General features: G+C 43.4%; 1 protein-coding gene across 4 annotated transcripts in view; it reads right to left on the bottom strand.

The window, feature by feature from the left end:
• The window catches only part of esyt2a (extended synaptotagmin-like protein 2a), a 32244-nt gene that overhangs the window by 3709 nt on the left and 7332 nt on the right, over nt 1–21203 (bottom strand). For 3 of the 4 annotated variants that reach the window (XM_058078627.2, XM_058078635.2, XM_078794746.1), the window contains exons 3-19: nt 20060–20101; nt 19653–19787; nt 19397–19473; nt 18639–18711; nt 17576–17665; nt 14008–14063; nt 12754–12874; nt 12490–12666; nt 12274–12356; nt 12056–12104; nt 7942–8031; nt 7772–7867; nt 4230–4292; nt 3369–3443; nt 1847–1933; nt 657–806; nt 157–551 (exon numbers count right to left, since the gene is read on the bottom strand). In XM_058078627.2, the coding sequence (XP_057934610.2) occupies nt 157–551; nt 657–806; nt 1847–1933; nt 3369–3443; nt 4230–4292; nt 7772–7867; nt 7942–8031; nt 12056–12104; nt 12274–12356; nt 12490–12666; nt 12754–12874; nt 14008–14063; nt 17576–17665; nt 18639–18711; nt 19397–19473; nt 19653–19787; nt 20060–20101 (1859 nt within the window). The remainder of the gene's footprint in view (nt 1–156; nt 552–656; nt 807–1846; nt 1934–3368; nt 3444–4229; nt 4293–7771; nt 7868–7941; nt 8032–12055; nt 12105–12273; nt 12357–12489; nt 12667–12753; nt 12875–14007; nt 14064–17575; nt 17666–18638; nt 18712–19396; nt 19474–19652; nt 19788–20059; nt 20102–21203) is intronic. The other variant, XM_058078642.2, reaches the window with a different exon arrangement.

Here is a 21203-nt window from a genome sequence, read left to right as displayed (position 1 = left end):
TACAGTCTTCATGTACAGTGGATAGCCACCATTCCGTATGCTCGCCCCTGCAATTTTTTCCTTGGAATGAAAAAGCAGGGATCTAGCGTGTCCGTGTGCACATTCCTAGTCTTGGTGTGTTCCTGCAGTGTGAGTGACAAGGTGTTTGCTGTTTACTTCTGCAGCTGCTGAAGTCTCTGCTGCAGCTCCTGGGTGGCGTATGGGTTGGAGATGTCCGAGGCGATGCTGGGCGTGGCCTCCTTGCCTCCGCCGAGGATCTGCTGTGAGCCCATGTTGGTCAAGTTAGACGTGCTCCTTCTGCTCTCCGCCACACTTTGACCTCCCATCTTCCCCCCCGCCACGTCGCTGTGCTGTTCCTCGCTATCCCACCGGCGGTTGACGGTGTTCTGCGCTGACACAGACGCTGAGCGCGGGATGTGCGAAGCCGACGACTCCTGCGTGGGGAGGTCAGATGAGGAGGACTGCTGTGTGGAGCTGGACTTGCGAAGCTGCATCGAGGATGCATTGGGGTCAGGGGTCAAGGATGCTTCTTTGCCCACCAGGCACAACACCTGGAATTGGACCAAGGGACAGTCATTTTTTAAATCATCGCAGCAAGTATAAGACGTATTTCTTGTAAGAAGAAGACGTGAAAGACGTTTCTTTCAACTTCATACCCGCAGGGCCATCTTCATCTTGATGGTGCAGCTGGGTCCGTTGGTCTTGAGAGGAAACTGCTGGTTTAGCGTCATGTCCTCGGCCTCCAGCAGACGGCTCAGAGGCACAATGAGCGTGCCCAGTGAACACTCATGTTTGGCATCCTTCACCTGGACGCAAGCATGAGGTGACAAGTTGCTGGCGTGCTCACATCTCAAATGGAATACTTCATTGAGTATATGGTGTACATTGTTTTGTACGAGAGGCGGGGTACACCCTGGACTGGTGGCCAGCCAATCACAGGGCACATATAGACAAACAACCATTCACACTCACATTCATACCTATGGACAATTTGGAGTGGCCAATTAACCTAGCATGTTTTTGGAATGTGGAAGGAAACCGGAGTACCCGGAGAAAATAAAAGATTTCAAACTGCACCGGGTTCTCATCCCTGCATCTTGACATCATGGCAACAGCAATCTGTGGCACAGTCACATTAGTCCAGGGTTTGGCAACCCTGTTCAGCCTGTTTGTTGTGGCTCCCTTCCCAATGCTCCAATATTTTTGTAAGACCCAAATGGGGAAAATGCACATCTTTGTAATGGGTTTTTAAAAATCTGACGTTCTTTGAGACCGTGAATGCATCCTGGCTGAGTTCTAACTAGTGATGGGATGAGCGTAAGGAGGAGGGGAAGCAGGTGTTTGGCTGCAAGAACCTTCAGATCTATTTTTCTACCCCAAACTTTGCTCCAAATCTAGCAGTCATTCAAAACCATGGTAGACTCGTAATTCGTTCTGGATGTGATCGCGATGCTGCACATTTCTTCAGGCGTCCAGTCGTGAAGTTTAACCAACCATTTCTTGTATTCTGCTGTTAAAACTAAAGATTAAAAGTTATTTTAAAGTTATTGTTATTGTAAACTGAGCCAGGGGATCAAATGGCTCTTTTGATAGTATAGGTTGCCAACCCCTGCGTTAGGTCTTCCCCCTTCCACTACGTAGTGAAGCCAGCAACAATTGAAGGTGGCAAGCATCCATCATTGCATACGCACCATTTTGAGTGTTTCATTTCAACCAAGACATATTGACAGGGTTCTCAATCAGCCATTCTACTCAGTGTGAACACGATTGTCCACTCACAAAAAGACGAGATGTAAGTAGGCCGGTGCACCAACTGAGACAGTTGAAGATAAGATAAGGTTCATACCTCTATCTCCAGATCTTGACTTCTGGGGTTGTGGATGAGGAATGAGAAGGCTTCTTCCCACACTGGTTCATGAGTCTTGTAGCGAGTCTGCGGGCAGATTGACCAAAGAAGTAGAAGAAAAACTTTTAGTGTGTTCACAGGGCTCTACATTAAAAACAAAAATGACTTGCCCATGGGGAATCCTTAAGGTGAGAACTACTTGCCCGAACTTGCCCCATGTAAAATGAAAAGACTACCATAATGATATCATCTCATTTTTGTGGCATCACATGAGAATCTCAAATAAAGATTAAATGATTATCAATTGTGGAGATGTATGTTAACATGGCATGCCATACTACCTTACACATGGTAGTCGTAGTAAGCAGTGATATTTAGAAGTTGTGCACCACAATGAAACATTATTGAATAGACACATTTGTGTACTTGAATCCAGAAAAAAATGCTCAATGGTCAAACAATAATTTTTGAAGCAAAGGTGAGAAAAATCCACAGAGAAATGGAAACGCTAGATTTTGTAGCTTGTGCAAAATCAGCACTTGGTATTGGATCTAATCGGTGGTGTTTCATTGTGACCACTTCAAATTGTCACAGCAATGTGATTCACTCACCTGTGCCATCATTTGATTTGCTGCCGCTAATAAAATACTTGTTTAGGAGGCACTGGTTCATCACTTTTTGCTCTTTTCCTTCACAAGTTGTTGAAGAATTAGACCATGTTGGCAGGGACGCCATGATAGATGTTTTCCTAGTCAAACCATCGCTGATTGGTTGATCGTGAACAAGAACGGGTGTGGGTAAAACACGGACTGTGGACTAAATAAATGATTCTGATTGGTCCATTTCAAGATTTGCAAGGATTGGTTTGCAAATTACCACCGGAATTACGCAGTCTGTGTTTTACCAACACCCAACAAGAACCGCTTTTAAAAAAACTCTTGGCAGTATGGCATGCCAAAGTGTACTTGCCCCACGGGAATATCACTGATTGGATTTACTTGCCCCAATTTTGTTTTAACTTGCCCCAGGCCATCGGTACATCGTTATTGTCGAGCCCTGGTTCACGGCAGCTAAGGCACATTTAGGCCATTTGAGGACATTTTGACATGTTTGAATTGAATTCTAACATTGTTTGAAGCATATCTGAAGCACTAAAGCATGAAAGGTTAGATTTATTCATTCATTCATTTTCTGAATGAAAATTCAGCCAGTCACAGGGCACATATAGACAAACAACCATTCACACTCACATTCATACCTATGGACAATTTGGAGTGGCCAATTAACCTAGCATGTTTTTGGAATGTGGGAGGAAACCGGAGTACCCGAAGAAAACCCACACATGCACGGGGAGAACATGCAAACTCCACACAGAGACGGCCGAGGGTGGAATTGAACCTTGGGTCTCCTAGCTGTGAGGTCTGCACGCTAACCACCCGACCGCCGTGCCGCCCTGGTTGTATTTATGCAACACAAAAGGACCGTGCATGGGAACGTCGCGGCGCACATGAACCGGGCTCACCTTGCTTTCATGGGACTTGTGACCCACTCTCAGCTGGACAAAGGGACTGGGATCACTGGTCACTTTCTTGGCAGACTACACAGGATGGGGAAAGAGGAGATGTAAGAAGAGAGGAAACATCTCACGGTGATGACATTCTACTCTTGACTACAATAAACAATATTTTTAAATGTTACAAACAAATGACAGCCAACACTTGTTAGCAAGACGGCACGTTTTTAGTGTTAATCCACACATACACAACTATTTTGATACACAAGTTTGACATCACCAGTGTTTCCCATACATTCATTTGGGATGGTGGTCCGCCATAAATTGTTGCCATAATTACAAAGTGGCCCTTGATGAAAACGAGTTTCACACGTATCACTCTTTTCAACGTAGGCCCCATTCCACATTAAAAACTCTGAAAGTTTGTATTTCTGAATATATTTGTTTTGATTTTCAGGTTTTTTACTCGCTCTCTCACAGCATCCATAGAAATTGTGCCATGGCCAATTATGCGACATAAAAGATGATTATAATCTGTCCTTTTCAGTCCCGTTGGGAAACACTGCTTAATGTCATTTTAAAGCAACATGTGGCGCTATAATCCAAGGTCATCAGACATGTCAGCAAAATACTTGGGTTTGTGTGGACATGGACATGGCTGACGTGATTAGTAATGCTTGTTATTGATGTTAACAAACATTGGGAAGGTTTCGGCAGCATCCCGTAGATGCAGAAATGAACAAAAAAAAAGCTAATCTGGATGATTTACTAAGATCTTTCAACTAGTGAGTTTAACCCAGTTGTGTGTGTTCTCTCTGTGGGTAAGTTGCGTGTTGTCCTTGCGTGTCACTGCTTGGTGTGCTTCGTTACCTTGATGACCTTAGTGAGCGAGGCTTTCTTGGACCCGCCTTGGTTGAACTCTAAGGGATTTTGCTTTGGGATGGAGGCCACAGACAGAAATCCAACCCCCCCCCCCCCCCCCCCCCCACACACACACACAGCAGATTATTGGAGAAGGGCAGGTGCATGCAGGGAGAAGACACACACACACACACACACACACACACACACAAGGTTGATTAATGAAGATCACCAGGTAGAAGTCAGCACACCAGACAAAAGTAACATGGAGTTGCTGTTTGAGGCCGAGCAGATGAACTTAACAAGTTTAGCTCTTGTAAAAAGATTTTGTGAGGAAAACAATTGAGATGAAAAATACAATCAAAAATACTTGAATTGACAAATATTTTTGAAATGTCGGCCACAAAGCAGTTCATACAACGGAAGAACCATAGTGTTAAAGTTACATATGTTGACGTGACAATTGATCATGATGATTAGGATCATGATGAATAGGATCATGATGATCATGATGAATAGGATCATGATGATCATGATGAATAGGATCATGATGATCATGATGAATAGGATCATGATGATCACCAAAAAAGAACACGGCGAACGGCTGCTTCCACTCAACTTTATTTTTCACACTTCCACCACCAGAGCACAGCACACACACCGATTCCTGCACTTCCTGGTTCACAGGTCATGCTCAACCCGCCCCACATAGCTGGCCAAACACATGCCTGCAACAGAGAAACCACGAACGCCAGCATGTACATGTGAAAAACAGTGATTATTGCAAGCGATAAAATCTGAATACAACACAATTAAATACATGTATTTGTACGCTTGTGTCTTCGTTGGAATAGGTGTGTATGCTATGTCAGTTGGTTCTTCTGTTGCAGGCATGTGTTTGGCCAGCTATGTGGGGCGGGTTGAGCATGACCTGTGAACCAGGAAGTGCGGGAATCGGTGTGTGTGCTGTGCTCTGGTGGTGGAAGTGTGAAAACTAAAGTTGACTGGAAGCAGCCGTTCGCCGTGTTCTTTTTTGGTATTGAAATCCTTAAGCAAAGATTGATTTAAGCTGCTTTTGTATCGATATAAGCAGACCAAATTGGCTGGCGGGAGATGAAAAGGGCATAACCGGATTATCATAATAACCGGGTATCGTACTAACGGAACTAATTATATCATAAAAGACTAGAAATTTGCCGGGAAATGAAAATAGTATCGTAATAAGCAGTACTTCGATATAACCGATATCGATATAATGAGACTTTACTGTATATTGGCTGCACCAATGTGGAAGTCGCGGGTATCCACGTGAGATATTTAGTACATTAAAAAGTCTTACACAGAAAGATTTGTTACACTTTTAATTAAATTAAAAACATTTCAAAACGGCAGCCTACCAGAAAAGTCATTTGTCGCTGTCCTCCTCCTGGAACTAAAGCCACTAAAGTCATCCTCTTCAAGGGTTGAAACCCAACAGCACCGCAATTCTCTCAGCACACACGCCGCCGATCTCGCTCCTTCTTTTGTTCGAGTTACTAGCATCAAATCAGCCCCTGAGCCCATGCTGTCCTCCCCAGCACACAACGGTCCAATTTTACGCAATATCGAGATGGGAAAGAAATCAGCGGTATTGCACATCACTAATGATGACAAAATGACATCGTGACAGATCACTGCCTCAACAACAAGAATTTTTCAAATAGCAAAAAGTAACTTTTAGGGATTTTTTGTTTAGCTAGCATTCCATTACACTGAAGATCAACCTAATCAACTAATTAAAAAGTGGTATTTATGATTTAATGACCTGAAGAATGAGACATTCATTTATTTGTGGCAGACGGACACAAATACCTGCTCACCCTCGCTTATAAACACATTATAACGGGACTGTCTGGGATAGGCTCCAGCACCCCCGCGACCCTCGTGAGGAAAAAGCGGTAGAAAATGAATGAATGAATATCTGTGAATGTAGCTTGTCTTTCCAACTCTGTACAGTAGATGGCCCCATAACTCTGTTTCTTACCCTTCTTTAACTTGAACACCGTTATCTTGTTGTCCAAAACTCGGTTAACTTTGACTTTTGGCTGTTAACTTGACGTTAAAAGTTAACGTACATTGATAACGTCTGGGTTATGCATTACATCACGCCTTATTGTACATTGCAGCTTTTCAGAACATGACTAATTAATTATATTTATATTATATTTATAAGACGCTTTTATCTGCTTAGATTTGAAAGGAAACTTTTTTATTGAACCGTGTTAAGGACCTATGATGCTTTTTCCACTTTTCTGACCTATAAATGTATAAATGAGAATGTTGTACTCTCGTATTAAAAGTTAAAAGTTTCACATCATGATGTTTCAACCCTGAAAGAAGTTTGGCATGACTCTGAACGCTCGGTTTCAAAAGGCGTGGTAAAACTGCCCCTTTGTGATGTCACAGAGGGGCGGACTTCCTTATATGGTTGATAGGAAGCATTTTGGGTGTGTGACCAATCACAGCGGAGTGGGCACGCCCTGAGGCGAGTGGTGGTTGAAATACATTAAAACAGACTGTTTTGGCCGGAAGGACAAATCAAAGGAAATCCAGCTGGAATAGGTGCAGATTCTGGAAAATGTCAAAAGTTTCTGTGCAGGTTATTGTGTGTAGCTGCTCTATAGTAGTCCGCAATACAACATTTTTAAGTTATGCGCATCTCGGCTCTTACTTTGAAGGCTGGCTAAGTAGTTTCGGTATCCAGCGTAGGACTTGAGGTTCATTTGGATATAAAGCTGGAAACTATGTTAAATATTGCTTACTTTAATAATAGATTAAACCAAAATATTTTTGTTTACCAACAAATCTTGCAATTTTTTTGTGGTCTTTTGCAGACTTTTGGAAACTCTAACATGAAAGCGTGTATTGCTCTTCTCAATGAGCAATATGAAAGTTAATTTGTTTTGCTTGTCATGTTTTTGCTCCCTTTTTGTCTCCTACTGTCCATAAAAACGACATGCACATGCGACATGGCAAATAACGCAAATTAGAGAATGACATCATCAAGTGCCCGCCCCAAGCCACAAATAGATTGCGGTCTATTCGGGAAACACTGCAAAGTTAAATGGAAGTGAGGCCATGCAGTTGAAACGGATGCTGTCGGACCGAGTCGTGCACAGCTCAGCAGCGGACTCACAAATAAAGTCCGATAGAGAGAGGCTGTGTTTTCACAGAACACCAGGCCGGCCACCCGTCTCTCTTTTAAGTAGCCATTGCCCAGGTTGCCCTCGAAGATGCTCTTCACGGGAAGAGGAGGAAGAAAAAGAGGAAAGTGATGTTGTACTTCTGACTGTTATTGTACAACTTTGTGATTTATCATGTCAGATTTTGTGACTCTTTAAGTGTCTGTTAAAGTTAAGCGAGAGCTAAGCTAAGTGAGGAAGGTCCTGGAAGATGTATACAAGCAATGTGACTAAGAAGCCAAAGTTCTGTACCGGCTCAAAAGTCACACTTTCTGGAGACATCAATCGTTTTCAGAGGGGTCAGGGTCTTATTCGGAACTCTCGACTCACCGGCAGGTTTCGTGCAGAGTCCAAGAAGACAACAAGCAGCGCGGATGACAGCCCGTCGTTGGCTTTGCCACGGTCTGCCCGGATGCTGGCCAGCGCCTGCGTGGAGGAGGAGAGAAAGTAGAACGGATGCTTCCATAAGCCTCGCATGCGAAGTCACATGCGCTCCGCACCTGGTCCAATTTGTCAGGTGTGGACAGGAGAGACAACCATTCCAGCTTGAGGTGCAGCTTCCCAGAGGCCACGCCGTCCAGCCCGAACCACTAAAGACACAAACTTCATCATGATTTCATTCATGAAGGGAACACTTTAAGCTAAAAGGGATTCTTTTTTTCCACAAGCACTTGTTGCTAGGCAGAACTTTCACATGGTAAAAAAGACAAAATATCTGTCCTACTACCAAGTATGCAAAATCAAACCTTTAGTGTTTCTGTGAAATACTGTATCAATTCAGTGTATCTGATACACTGAATTGATTTGTAGTGGCCCACCACAATTACATTTGGACCACCACAGAAAGATTTTTTCCCTTTCTTTTCTGTTTTGTCTGTTGGGGAGTGATGTTAACACAAACATCACACAGCGCTATTCTAGATATACAGCGAGATGTTTTTAAACATTTTTTGGCCAATACGCATGAGAAAATACTGTATACCAGGGGTGTCCAAAGTACGACTGGTGAGTTGGTTTTTATGGTTTTGCAGCTAAAAAAGAAAAGCCTTTTGAGACAAGACCAGAAAATGTTGAAATGTTAAATATTAAAATAAATCCAACACACTAGTAAGTATTTAAATTGACCACTTACGATGTTACGATGTTGTTCGTTTTGTAAAGATACCAAACTGCTGAGCATTTTTTGACTTAAGCGTGTTTAGTAAAGAACTGAAATATACAGTTTCAGTATGCAACCCAAGATAGAATCCTTGTCGTATACTGTAATATACTGTCCTCATTGTGCCTGTGAGTAATCCCACTCTTAAAGGGGAACTACACTTTTGGGAGGAATTTTGCCCATCATTCACAATCCATTTAGTTCCCTTCTCTGTACTTTCTAGTGCGAGAAAAGTTCATATGAGCTACAGTGCATCCGGAAAGTATTCACAGCGCTTCACTTTTTCTACATTTTGTCATGTTACAGCCTCATTCCAAACTGAATTAAATTAATCTCTTACCTCAAAATTCTACACAAAATACTCCATTATGACAATGTGAAAAAAGGTTTTTTTGACATGTTTTGAATTTATTAAAAATAGAAAACAAAAAAAATCACATTTACATAAGTATTCACAGCCTTTGCTTAATACTTTGTTGATCCACCTTTGGCAGCAATTACAGCCTCAAGTCTTTTTGAATATGATCCCACAAGTTTAGCACACCTATCTTTAGGCAGTTTTGCCCATTCTTCTTTGCAATAAGTCTCAAGCTCCATCAGGTTGGATGGGAGACGTCTGTGCACAGCCATTTTCAGATCTCTCCAGAGATGTTCGATCGGATCTTTTGAGATCTTGGCTGTGTGCTAATGTCTACTGTCTATATCAGTGTTTTTCAACCTTTTTTGAGCCACGGCACGTTTTTTACATTGGAAAAATCTTGTGGCACACCACTAACCAAAAATTACAAAATGTCACCACGACCTCACACATGCATCAATACGTCTATCAGAGGAACAAGGTAGGTGTTGCCACACGGATTAATTACATTGCTCTGCCAGTCTTTACACCACAAACACTCGACAGTAGCCACGTTTTTACATGACGAGTTTTTCTCTTTCCGAATGACCTTTCGGGAAACAATGGTATCCATGGAAAGGAATATTCCAATCTCTTGTCTACATGCGCCGTGAAAATCAAACAGAATAGTCAATAGGGCATGCGCAGTAAAACGTAAACATCAACGTCATCAAGTTTTTCGTTCACTTGTTGGAATAACTCCGTATTACCAGTTTTTCGTCTGTCCAGTCTTAAAATTTGGTTTGAATCAAAAACAACCTTTGCTTAGTCCAGTGCAGATTGCTGGCCTCCATTTTTAAAAGTGAAAAACGTCTGGATCTGCGTGTTACGTCATATCTGAGCATGCGCTGAAAGAACGCACCCCGGGATAAATTTAAACAGGAAAAGATCAAATTCAATCTTGCTAATATTTTATAATTAAACTCAGGACATGTTTTATATAGATATATATTTTCATTTAATAAAACTGCACTTGTGAATAAAGTATAGAAGGGTTTAGATTCTGTTTCACAGATGGCGGTAATGCATACGAAAGCTGCTTGCCAACCGCCAATAAACAACAGAAGAAGAAAAACACCACAAAGAAGAACGCACCCTGACAACTTTCCGTTTGAGCGGGTACCTGACCAGTCTACTGAGGTCAAGAGCGCTCTGGAGCAGGTTTTCATCCAGGATATCTCTATATATTGCTGCTTTCATTTTTCCTTCTATCCTGACTAGTCTGCCAGTTCCTGCTGCTGAAAAACATCCCCACAGCATGATGCTGCCACCACCATGCTTCACTGTAGGGATGGTATTGGCCTGGTGATGAGCAGTGTCTGGTTTCCTCCAAACATGGCGCCTGGAATTCACACCAAAGAGTTCAATCTTTGTCTCATCAGACCAGAGAATTTTGTTTCTCATGGTCTGAGAGTCATTCAGGTGCTTTTTGGCAAATTCCAGACGGGCTGCTATGTTCCTTTTACTAAGGAGTGGCTTTCGTCTGGCCACTCTACCATACAGGCCTGATTGGTGGATTGCTGCAGAGATGGTTGTCCTTCTGGAAGGCTCTCCTCTCTCCACAGAGGAACGCTGGAGCTCTGACAGAGTGACCATCGGGGCCTTGGTCACCTCCCTGACTAAGGCCCTTCTTCCCCGATCGCTCAGTTTAGAAGGCCGGCCAGCTCTAGGAAGAGTCCTGGTGGTTCCAAACGTCTTCCATTTACGAATAATGGAGGCCACTGTGCTCATTGGGACCTTCAAAGCAGCAGAAATTTTTCTGTATCCTTCCCCAGATTTGTGCCTCAAGACAATCCTGTCTCGCAGGTCTACAGACAGTTCTTTTGACTTCATGCTTGGTGTTTGTGCTCTGACATGCACAGTCAACTGTGGGACCTTATATAGACAGTTATTATATTTCCAAATCATGTCCAATCAACTGAATTTACTGCAGGTGGACTCCAATTAAGCTGTAGAAAGATCTCAAGGATGATCAGTGGAAAAAAGATGCACCTGAGCTAAATTTTGAGCTTCATGGCAAAGGCTGTGAATACTTACGTAAATGTGATTTTTTGGTTTTCTATTTTTAATAAATTCAAAACATGTCAAAAAAACCTTTTTTCACATTGTCATAATGGAGTATTTTGTGTAGAATTTTGAGGTAAGAGATTAATTTAATTCAGTTTGGAATGAGGCTGTAACATGACAAAATGTAGAAAAAGTGAAGCGCTGTGAATACTTTCCGGATGCACTGTAGCTAACAATGGATGTCATGGGAAATACCTAGTATTTTGATGCTAAAGCCCTTACCATTTACAAAACTGACTTGTAAATTAACCAAGCTACAACAATAGCTAAGATGAACATCTATTTTTATCTCACGGACTAACACGACACGTCGCTAATCGCTAGACAGACGAAAGAGTGGATAGCTAGCTCTCAATTTCACGACAAAGACTCAACATGATACTCGTTTGCAGTCAGCATTTTTGTCTTGTGCTGGAAGACACAGCCATCCCGAGGAGAGCGGACATCGTAAGGGTTGTCGCTGTATCTATGCTGCTGTTGTTGACGGAACTAGCTTAAGTACGTGTATCAATGCGCCTACAACAGAAGTTGCAAGTATTACATGTTTCTATCACTGTACGTGATACCAGCATGTATAGCAAATGATGCAACGGTGTTAGTAGAGGTTTTCATCGTTTCTTCATAGTCGACATAGGTGTGTCCCAATAACGTCCATTGTTAGCTAGCTCATATTAACTCGTTTTCTGTTGTTATAATGCACAGAAAGGGGAAATAAATATTTGTTCATGTGAATGATGGGCAAAATAAAAAAAAAAGTACAGCTCCCCTGTAAGGACAGCACTTAAATTAGAATGGAGTGAGACCTATGCATGTTTACTGTTGAATGAAAGCATTCTTTGATGGGCCCTTCCTCTAGATTAGAGGGTAAATACTTGGGTCCAACCTACACCCCCCCCCCCCCAGACTACTGAAAATGTCCACATTATTATTAATCTTCTTTACTCATCAACTGTTGGTGAAATGGTGAGCCCCAAGTGCTAGCCCCACGTACCTCGTCCACCGTCTGGTCTTTGGCGAGCTCGGCAATGTCGATAGTCACACTGTAACAGTCAGACAACATGTCAGACAACATGAGTCCCTGGAAGTCACTAAAGTGACAATCAATCATCCACAATCAAGAGCTGCTGTCATTAAGTTCATTACCGCAGTCGCGCTGAAACAAAAAGCTGAAAATGGTTTGTGCTGAGTTCATGTGCCTTGTTCATGTACCTTCCCAGCGGGTCGTCTTTGTCAGCATCTTCATCATAGAGTTGGACCTCCAGGTTGTGTCCGGTGGGATCCATTACTTCGGCCTGAAGCAAAGAGTCAGCGTTGCAAAAGAAGAAATCTTTACAGACTACTTACAGAATGCAAATGGAAGAAACACCTCCATCCACCATTGACGTTACTCAGCCTACTAGCTTGCCAACCAGTAGCTCTACTCACCTCATATACGGCATTCCATTTGGGGTGGACCGTCTCGTGGATGACTTTGCTCTGGAAGAGCTGTTTCCCGACCCGGATGACTCCGTATGGATCGGACTTGCCCTTGATTAGACCGCCAAGAAACTTGTCCTTACCCAGCAGGTCTTGAGCCTCGATGAAGTGGATCCGCAGGATTCCCTGATGGCACAGTTGCGCGTATGAAATAAACGAAGCGGGACGATGTTAAATGTGGTGGAGGAAGGATGAGCCGTGTGAGATCAGTACTTTGGGCACAGGGAAGAGGAGGTGGTCCAGCTGGGCCTCCCCCACCAGAGGGATGGTGATACGGTTAGGAAGGACCACGAAGCTGTAAATGATGTCTTGGATCATGCTGTCACAAAGACCACTGACATGGAAGACAAGAAAGAGGATCTATAGCAATATGCAGTACAGCTGTATATCATATTATAGCATCATTCTGAGGATGGCTAGCAATCAAATCAATTCTCTGAGCGTGAGCATTACATACATGCATAGACACACACACACACACACAGACATTTTGTACTGGGGGTGGGACGAGTTAGCCATAGTCGATGTTGGAAATGAATACAAATTGTTTTATCACGTTGTCATGTTGACATTACATCTCATGCCCACTAGAGGGAGACAGTGCAGCGTTCATGCACTGTTGCTCCCTGCTAAAACAAATCTAGTTCTGATGGCCTTTTTTTTCTGAAATTCCCTCCACTGAAAAGCTCATTTGGGAGCCGCCATGTTGATTGTGACTCAGCTCCTTCACGAAAGACACACACCATGTTTGTAATATTTCTATGGTAGGTGTGTTAGCTTGGCACGCTACGCACATTCCAAAGTGGATCCAGGTGGAAACAGTTCTGTTTGGACGATAGCAGAAGATCAGCGTTGAAATATGACACATGCGCACACGCTAGTTAGTAAGAAAGTGGAAAGGGTGGGGCAAGTGTACGCCATGCACCCACTCACTAGCACACACCCACGCGCACACACACACACAGTGCAATACACAAACCCGTCAAACAAGGACAACTACATTTCAAAGGGCGGAGTCTCCAGGAAAGCAGTTTCTCTGGTGTAAACAAACAGGAAGCTGGCAGGAAACAAGACAGCGAGCTTCACCGACATCCATTATGCTTTATTTATTTAACAGGCCTGAAATAGTTTTATCTCCACAAGGCAGAATATGCTACTAGTACTGCTGCTGCTGCTGCTTCCCACCACTTTTGGCTAACATGTAGGCTAATAAAAGTGCATTTATGACTATTGCATGACATCATGACTCTTTTCCACCCGTATTATTTGACTCTATAGCTGCCAAATTCTTACACACTCTGGCAGTGCAGTTTGGGTGTCGGTGTTGTCTTCAAGTGCACCTCAGCAAAGAAAGTGACATTCAGCGCGTTTTAGCCGGCGAGCTGCCAGCTCTTCGCTTTTGGACATCTTACTCCACAAACACACATTCAGTTCGAGTCTTCAATTGTGTGAAACAGCAGTACGTACTTGACCCCGGGGATGTCCAGCATGTTGGTCAGGCCAGTCCAGTTGATGTCCAGCAGCTGAAAAACACCAGAGATGAAAGCATCGGGTGTCATTAGATTGTCACCCTGAATTGATGGTCTGCAGTCAAACATTAATTCATTCATTCATTCATTTTCTACCGCTTATCCTCACGAGGGTGCTGGAGCCTATCCCAGCTGTCTTCGGGCGAGAGGCGAGGTACACCCTGCACTGGTGGCCAGCCAATCACAGGGCACATATAGACAAACAACCATTCACACTCACATTCATACCTATGGACAATTTGGAGTGGCCAATTAACCTAGCATGTTTTTGGAATGTGGGAGGAAACCGGAGTACCCGGAGAAAACCCACGCATGCACGGGGAGAACATGCAAACTCCACACAGAGATGGCCAAGGGTGGAATTGAACCCTGGTCTCCTAGCTGTGAGGTCTGCGTGCTAACCAACTCGTCCACCGTGCCGCCCTGTAACAGTTCATATGTATAAAAAAAAAAACACACAAAAAAAATCATTGATAGACTGAGCAATCACCATACTCGAATTATTGTGCCATATAATTAATGGAAAAAAAGCAGAAATCCTGAAAACTAACATTAAAAACATGCCCTCACACACAATTTGGAGTTGCCAATTAACCAAGCATGTAATTGCAATTGAACCCGGGTCTCCTAGCTGTGAGGCCTGCGCACTAACCCCTCACTCACCGTGCAGCCCAGGGAAACATTATGTCACTAATTGTGCACACACGCATTTTCTCATTTCTCTTTTTACAGATGACATTTTAAATAGGCTGTCATAGCTAGCGCTAACATCAGTGATAGCCGTGGGAGATTAGCCATAAGGACAGAAATGAGCATTCCCAAGATTAACAGCTGGAAGAAGCTGGAAGATAAACAGAAATAGCGAGGGCGGGAAGCATGGCCAGTAGAGGTGACATGCTACAAATAACATAACAGTACGAGTGTGGCTTATTCGCTAGCATCAAGGTTAATGGCACCTCCACGACGCCACTGTGTGTGAGTGCCTTTTACAAAAGCTGACATCACAAGGAGACTGTGTCTGTGTGTACATCATTCCAGGGACAGTGAGTCAGCAGCTTTGAGATAATGCATGTCGGCAAAGCTGGAAAAGGTCAGGAGAGAAGATTAAAGGTGTGGAATGTTGTAAGCGGCAAGAAAACGGTGGAAACCATGACCAAAATAAAGTGGAAGGACCGCCCAAGGATGACTAAATCATAAGTCACCACCAACAAAAAGTCAAGTCATCCAGAGCAGTTGAAGCGGTGACTTCCACAAAGAAGAGGGAGTAGTGACCATCTTCTGTTCACCAATCAACACAGCCCTGTGTCTAACTCCGCCCACCACAACAGCAGGACAGCAGGAGCCGCAAAGTGGTTCAGATCGTTTTTTGAAAGTGGAAGTTCACAAACAAGCAGCTGCAAGGAGACAAGGAGACCTGCTTCCCTTCTGTTTTGTATCCAGGACACAAATTGTCATTTCTTCATTCCAAGCAGTTATCAGTGCTGCCCATCAAATGGCATAAATAAAGCGAGTCTGTATGGTATGTGAACCTTTCGACACGAATGCAGCAATGCAGCCGTGCAGCATGGGAGCAGAGCCCACACGACGCATTTGGGTGCATGCACATGAAACATTCCACGGAAACATGCAGAACCAGCCTCTGCATACTTGCAAAGATTCCACAACTAACGTCATGCTGAACTCTGACTACCAAGACACCCTAAACACATGCTTGGCAGCTAGCCAGCTATGCTAATGTTAGCTTGCTGCACATAGGAACACCTTGCCACGTTAATTGTTGGGATTTCAGTAGACCCTCGGTTTTCATAGTCTCTGGTATTCGTAGGATTGGGTTCTCGATAAAAATGAAAAATATGTATTTGGTTTTGTTTACACCGTCTTGGGTAGACTGCCAGGCCAAAAGAGTGCACCTAACAAACTAGTCGAGTTGTATCCACACATTGGTGACTCCCGTGAAGAACGGATAGTTGTTCTCTCAGAGTTGGGACACTATGGATAGATTCCGGCCAGGGAATTCTTGAAATCATCATTATTGTGTGTTTGTGTACGTTCTGTATTTGTTCACAGAATGATCTGTCCCCTTGCACCGTCCTCGCACTTCAAGCATTGCACCGTCAAGTGTACTGGGTTATTTCTGACTGTCAGGGAAATCTGGCCTTTTTATTGAGGGTACCTAAAAGTTGACAAACACTGCTGAATTCAAAAAAAAATTGTAGGAAAGTATGATTGGCATGTAAAGGTTCCTTAGGGAACACATGTTACGGGGGAATGGTTTAACAGAGACACCTAATTGTGTGTAATGATTGTAGGTTTACAATAAAGTTCAAATGAATGTGAAGTATAGAGCTCTAACTGTCCACTCTTTAAAGTTTGCTTTGTAACAGACTACAGTGAAACAGCACCCCTGGGTCTCTTCCACACCGCACCCTCTCTCCACTCGTATGACTCGTCTGTTTTGCTCGTGATTCTTAATTCTGTTCATATTTTTGGGTGCGTGGAACAAGTAGTCAATAAAGCAATCAACTCCACCATAAATGAAAAGGTACTAATCTTGCTGGCCTTAATATATTAACATGCACATGAGTTTGCCACCCTTTGTATCGAGTTGTGCTCTCCTATAGAGCAGCGACATACAATAACCAGCACAGAAAACTTTCTAGATTTGGCAGAATCTGCACCTATTCCAGCTGGATTTCCTTGGATTTTTGCTCCCTGTCCAAACAGTGTGTTTTAATTTATTGCACCCATGGCCTGCCTCTGGGCACGCCCACTCCGCCATGATTGGTCACACGCCCTAACTCGGATACAACGAAGCCATATAACAAAGCCCCACTCTCCGTGACATCACGAAGGGGCCTCATGATGTGAAACTTTGGCATGGTTTAACACCAGAATACGACATTCTAACTTATGGGTCAGAAAAGTGGAAAAAGCATTTAATATGGTGTACTCCAGTTATTGTGTATATCATTTATCCTTACATTAATGAAAGAAGTTTCAAATAATCTGCCAACGATGTTGTTTATGGGCAATAATTTGTAGGACAGTTATCGGACAACAAAAATTTTATTATTATTCCACGTTTAATCTGCATTATCTCTTATATGAAAAATTGATCCGGTTTTCATACATTTTGATTTCCGTCTGACATTTTGGGGCAGATTAATGACGAAAAACAAGGTTTTCTGTCTTAGTTTAACAATTGCCCCCTCTGAGATCCACAGCTATATAAGAGTTAGTTGACAGACCTGGCGAGCTCTGCGGGTATTAGCTTGTGACTTCCTGTTTAAACTTGAGCTTCACATTCATGTCCCAACTTAACAATTTCACATCGCTGTGTGCAATTGTTAGAGGGGAAATCATTCCTGATGATATCGAGGCCTACATCTGAAGCTCAGGAAAGAAAACAGCAGTCTTGTAGAAGGAATGTGCTGATCGCTTAGGGAGGCTGGTCATGCACAGGAACAAGAGGAGGAGGAAAGGATGGCGTTCCAGTATTTACTCACCGGCTTCTTGAGGAAAAAGACGGACAGAGCTCCAATGAGAGGCATGTCGCCCAGGAGAGGCTCCATCACCACTCTCATCACTCCATGAAGCTACACAACAAACAAGAAAACAACGCAGTTATTTGTCAGCTTTTTATTTACTCACTTTCCTCCGCCGCCAAAATAAAGGATTACTACTCAACGCTCAGGACTTTAACACATAAGCACGTTGTGGTTGCAGTTACCAAATTGACTGACAAGATAATCCGCCTGCTTTGTGCACGAATAGCAACTCTGATGTGTCCCGCATGTCGCGACAAGAACAAATAGCATGACACCGATCCCGCCTCCGTGCCATCACGTCATTTACTACACCACACTGAAGTGGATGTCAGCGCAGACGACACAGCGTCAGATTTGTCGTCGTGAAGTGTGATGTGGAGCGCGACAGCCGACAGCCAATGAGAGGTTCTGTCTGACTGAAACAAACTTTTTTGACGCTGATCTCTGAAACAGCAAACAGCGGCAGCAGCCCAGTCCGATAAGAACTCTTTTATCAGGCCTGTGTCAACAATGCGGAGGTCAGGGGTCATTGCAGCGGCAATAAAGACTGAAACGCTCTTTAATCCTTTATGGGCCAAGAATAACAACACATCATTTTCGCCTATAATGGCTGGAACACTATTAGCTGCTTTGGTCAAGTTGTCAAGCTGACTCTGTAAACTAGAGCTACAGCATATGCTAACGCTATGATGCTAAGAGTATAGTGAGGCATAACAAGTATAGCAAAACCTGTGGACAAAATCCTACATCCCATGCTACATCTGTTTTTAATATCTACCTTTTTATACCTGACTGCTGTGCCCCACTTTTTCTCATGTTTTAACTGTGTATTAACCAATGAATGTATTATTTTGGTGTGTCTTCTACTCTGTTTACTTGCTTTTATTCAACTCCATTCTTCAGTAAAGTGTCTTTAAGTATTTTGAAAACTGCTATAAAAATAAAATGTATTATTATTATTATTACATCACATGGCCTTGCTGCCTGTCACTGGCTGCCATGACAACACACACACAGGCACCTGGATGCTCTTGATTCCAGCTCTGCAGTAGTACTTCTTGATGTCCACGTCAATCTCCGTGTTCCCCACAAAACTGCAAAGACGCCATAGTTGATTCAAAGAGAAACTTTTCTTCTCAAAGTTGCTCATGTTACATTCTCAGGGCATTCAATCCAATTACTGGACTGTTCGGGCTGTCTTACAAGTCGTTTCCCCTCCCATTCAAGGAGGCTTCATCAGTCCATTATGAGATAGGTCCTATCCAGACTAGACCAGTCTTATCAAGAGCATCAACTGATGAGGTCTGCTCAGATGAGAAGCAAAATTACTTCTAAGACAACCCGAACAGTCCTGTTGGGATCCAAACTCGATAGGTCCACCTACACTAGATTAGAGCTTTGGTATCCAGTAGCTCAGCAATGAGCATGATCTGATGAACCTACTGGCATGAGAGGCGATCCAGTTGGGATCCAAATTAGATCGATGATGAGACAAGACTACGTGCTGTCCTATTTAGTTTATTTATTTTGTCATTGGCAAGACTAACGAGATGGTTACTGACTTGAGGTCCTTCCAACAGCCGTTAGCCAACAACCTGTGCACGGCAAAGATCCTGGCTTTTAGCCCCTTTTGACACACACTGCAACGCTGTTTTTTATGGAAATGTAACATCATCGTAAGCTGAACGGTCCAGACCAGTTGAGAACAATTCAATGCCCTGAGAATATAATGAATGAGAATGAGAATGGGCATGTTTCTGCACTGATGTTGCAGTGTACCTGATCTGCAGGTCCATGATGACCTGCCTCTTGTCCACATTCTCTGTGTAAACCTTCACACCGTTGACTCTCAGAGGCTGAAAAAAAAGCCATCAACCTGACAAGAGAATAACACTAAACCTGCCAGAATAAGAAATTCACTTGAAAGTAAACTGGAACGAGATGAGCATAGTTACAAACGTCGATGTTAGCAGCTAACAGGACGTCATCGCTGTAAGATCACAACGAGGCTCGGGAGGATCGTGCGAGAGCTCACCTTGTCACCCATGTCGATCTTGGTGAAGCAGAAGGAGCTGAGGTGAGGGTTAGCACCCTTCACGGCCGGCTCGATGGTGTCTCGGAACAACTTGTCCACAAACTGACAGATGAACGGCCACATCTGCTTCACCGTCTACCGGGGAGACAATCTTCATTTTGAGTCATGCCATGATCAAACGTCTTCCCTATCCCTGTATGTGTGTTAGCTCTAACTAAGTCCCAACAACAACACAGGTGATCAGACATTCACGCCCATGGTTTCCATGGAAGTCCTTCTTCTTCATCTTATTGCTCTTCCAGGTCAGGAAACTTCTCCTTCCCTCCTGGGTGGTGGTCTCAATTGTGCAGCAGTGCTCCAGATTCTGATCCTATTTATAAAGCCTGTGTGCCCAAGTGTGTGTGTACCTTATTCAGCCACTCCACTCTCTCCACATCTGGATAATGGACCTGGTTTAGGATACAGGAAGGATGAATTAGGTGAGACTCACATTCAGTGTCACCATACAGGTTAGCAAAGTCAACCAAACCCCTTCCTTTTACACTTGTTTGACAATTACAGAGGACCTATGATGCTTTTCACACTTCTCTGACCTATAAATGTAGTTAGAATGTTGTGTTCTGGTGTTAAACCATGCCAAAGTTTCAGATGAAGAGGTTTGTACATTTGGAAGTGAGCCCGGAAAGAAGTTTGGGATGGCTCAAAAGGCTCGCTTTCAGAGGGTGTTGCAAAACTGTTCTCTTGTGATGTCACAGGGGAGCGGGCTTCCTTATGGCTGTAGACCAGGTAAGCTTTCTGCCCTCCCCCAAGGAAATACAGCTGGAATAGGTGCAGATTCTGGAAGATCTAGAAAGTTTCTGTGCTGGTTATTGTGTGTAGCTGCTCTATACGAGTCCACAACACAATACAAAAGGTCGAAAAAAGTTAACATGTGACACCCAACATTGTCTATAGAGGGTTTTTTTTTTTAACCAACGTCCTGGACAGCGTTCCACCTCAGAGGTTCTACTGTACTTGTATGTATCTCACTCACTCACACACACACACACACACACACACACACACACACACACACATAAACACACCCAGGTGTCTTTAACTGAGGAAGGTGTCAGATGACATCATCAATGCGTGCGTCCGCCTGAGTGTAAACAAATAGCTTGCACTGACACCACATGCAGTTTGTCTTGGACTTAACACTATTTTCATAGCACAACATCATTGCTTGGACAGATGTTTATTCTCAGTCATGTTTGCATCATGCTAGCGCTGAGGTGTGTACATACGCAGCATGTAAAGAATAACACAAATAAATCTGGACCACCATAAATAGATTTGGTGTTACCTGTTCGCCATAAACACATTACATTGGGACTGTCGGACAATGGAACTGCCCTTCCAACTCCAAAAGAAACTATAATTCTTATCACACCTCTTGTGTACATGGTCTGCCAGAACATGCCAGGAGGGATCAGTGTTTGTCAACCTTGTCACTATATTTAGGGTATATTCAGACCTTCCTAGATTCTCCTTTTCAAAGCGACTAGTGAC

This window comes from Doryrhamphus excisus, linkage group LG11, assembly GCF_037039965.1.
Source record: "Doryrhamphus excisus strain RoL-2023G ecotype Guam linkage group LG11, RoL_Dexc_Guam_v1.1, whole genome shotgun sequence".
NCBI lineage: Eukaryota > Metazoa > Chordata > Actinopteri > Syngnathiformes > Syngnathidae > Doryrhamphus > Doryrhamphus excisus.
Note: the sequence above shows the minus strand (reverse complement) of the source record. Positions and strands in the feature narration are given on the sequence as shown.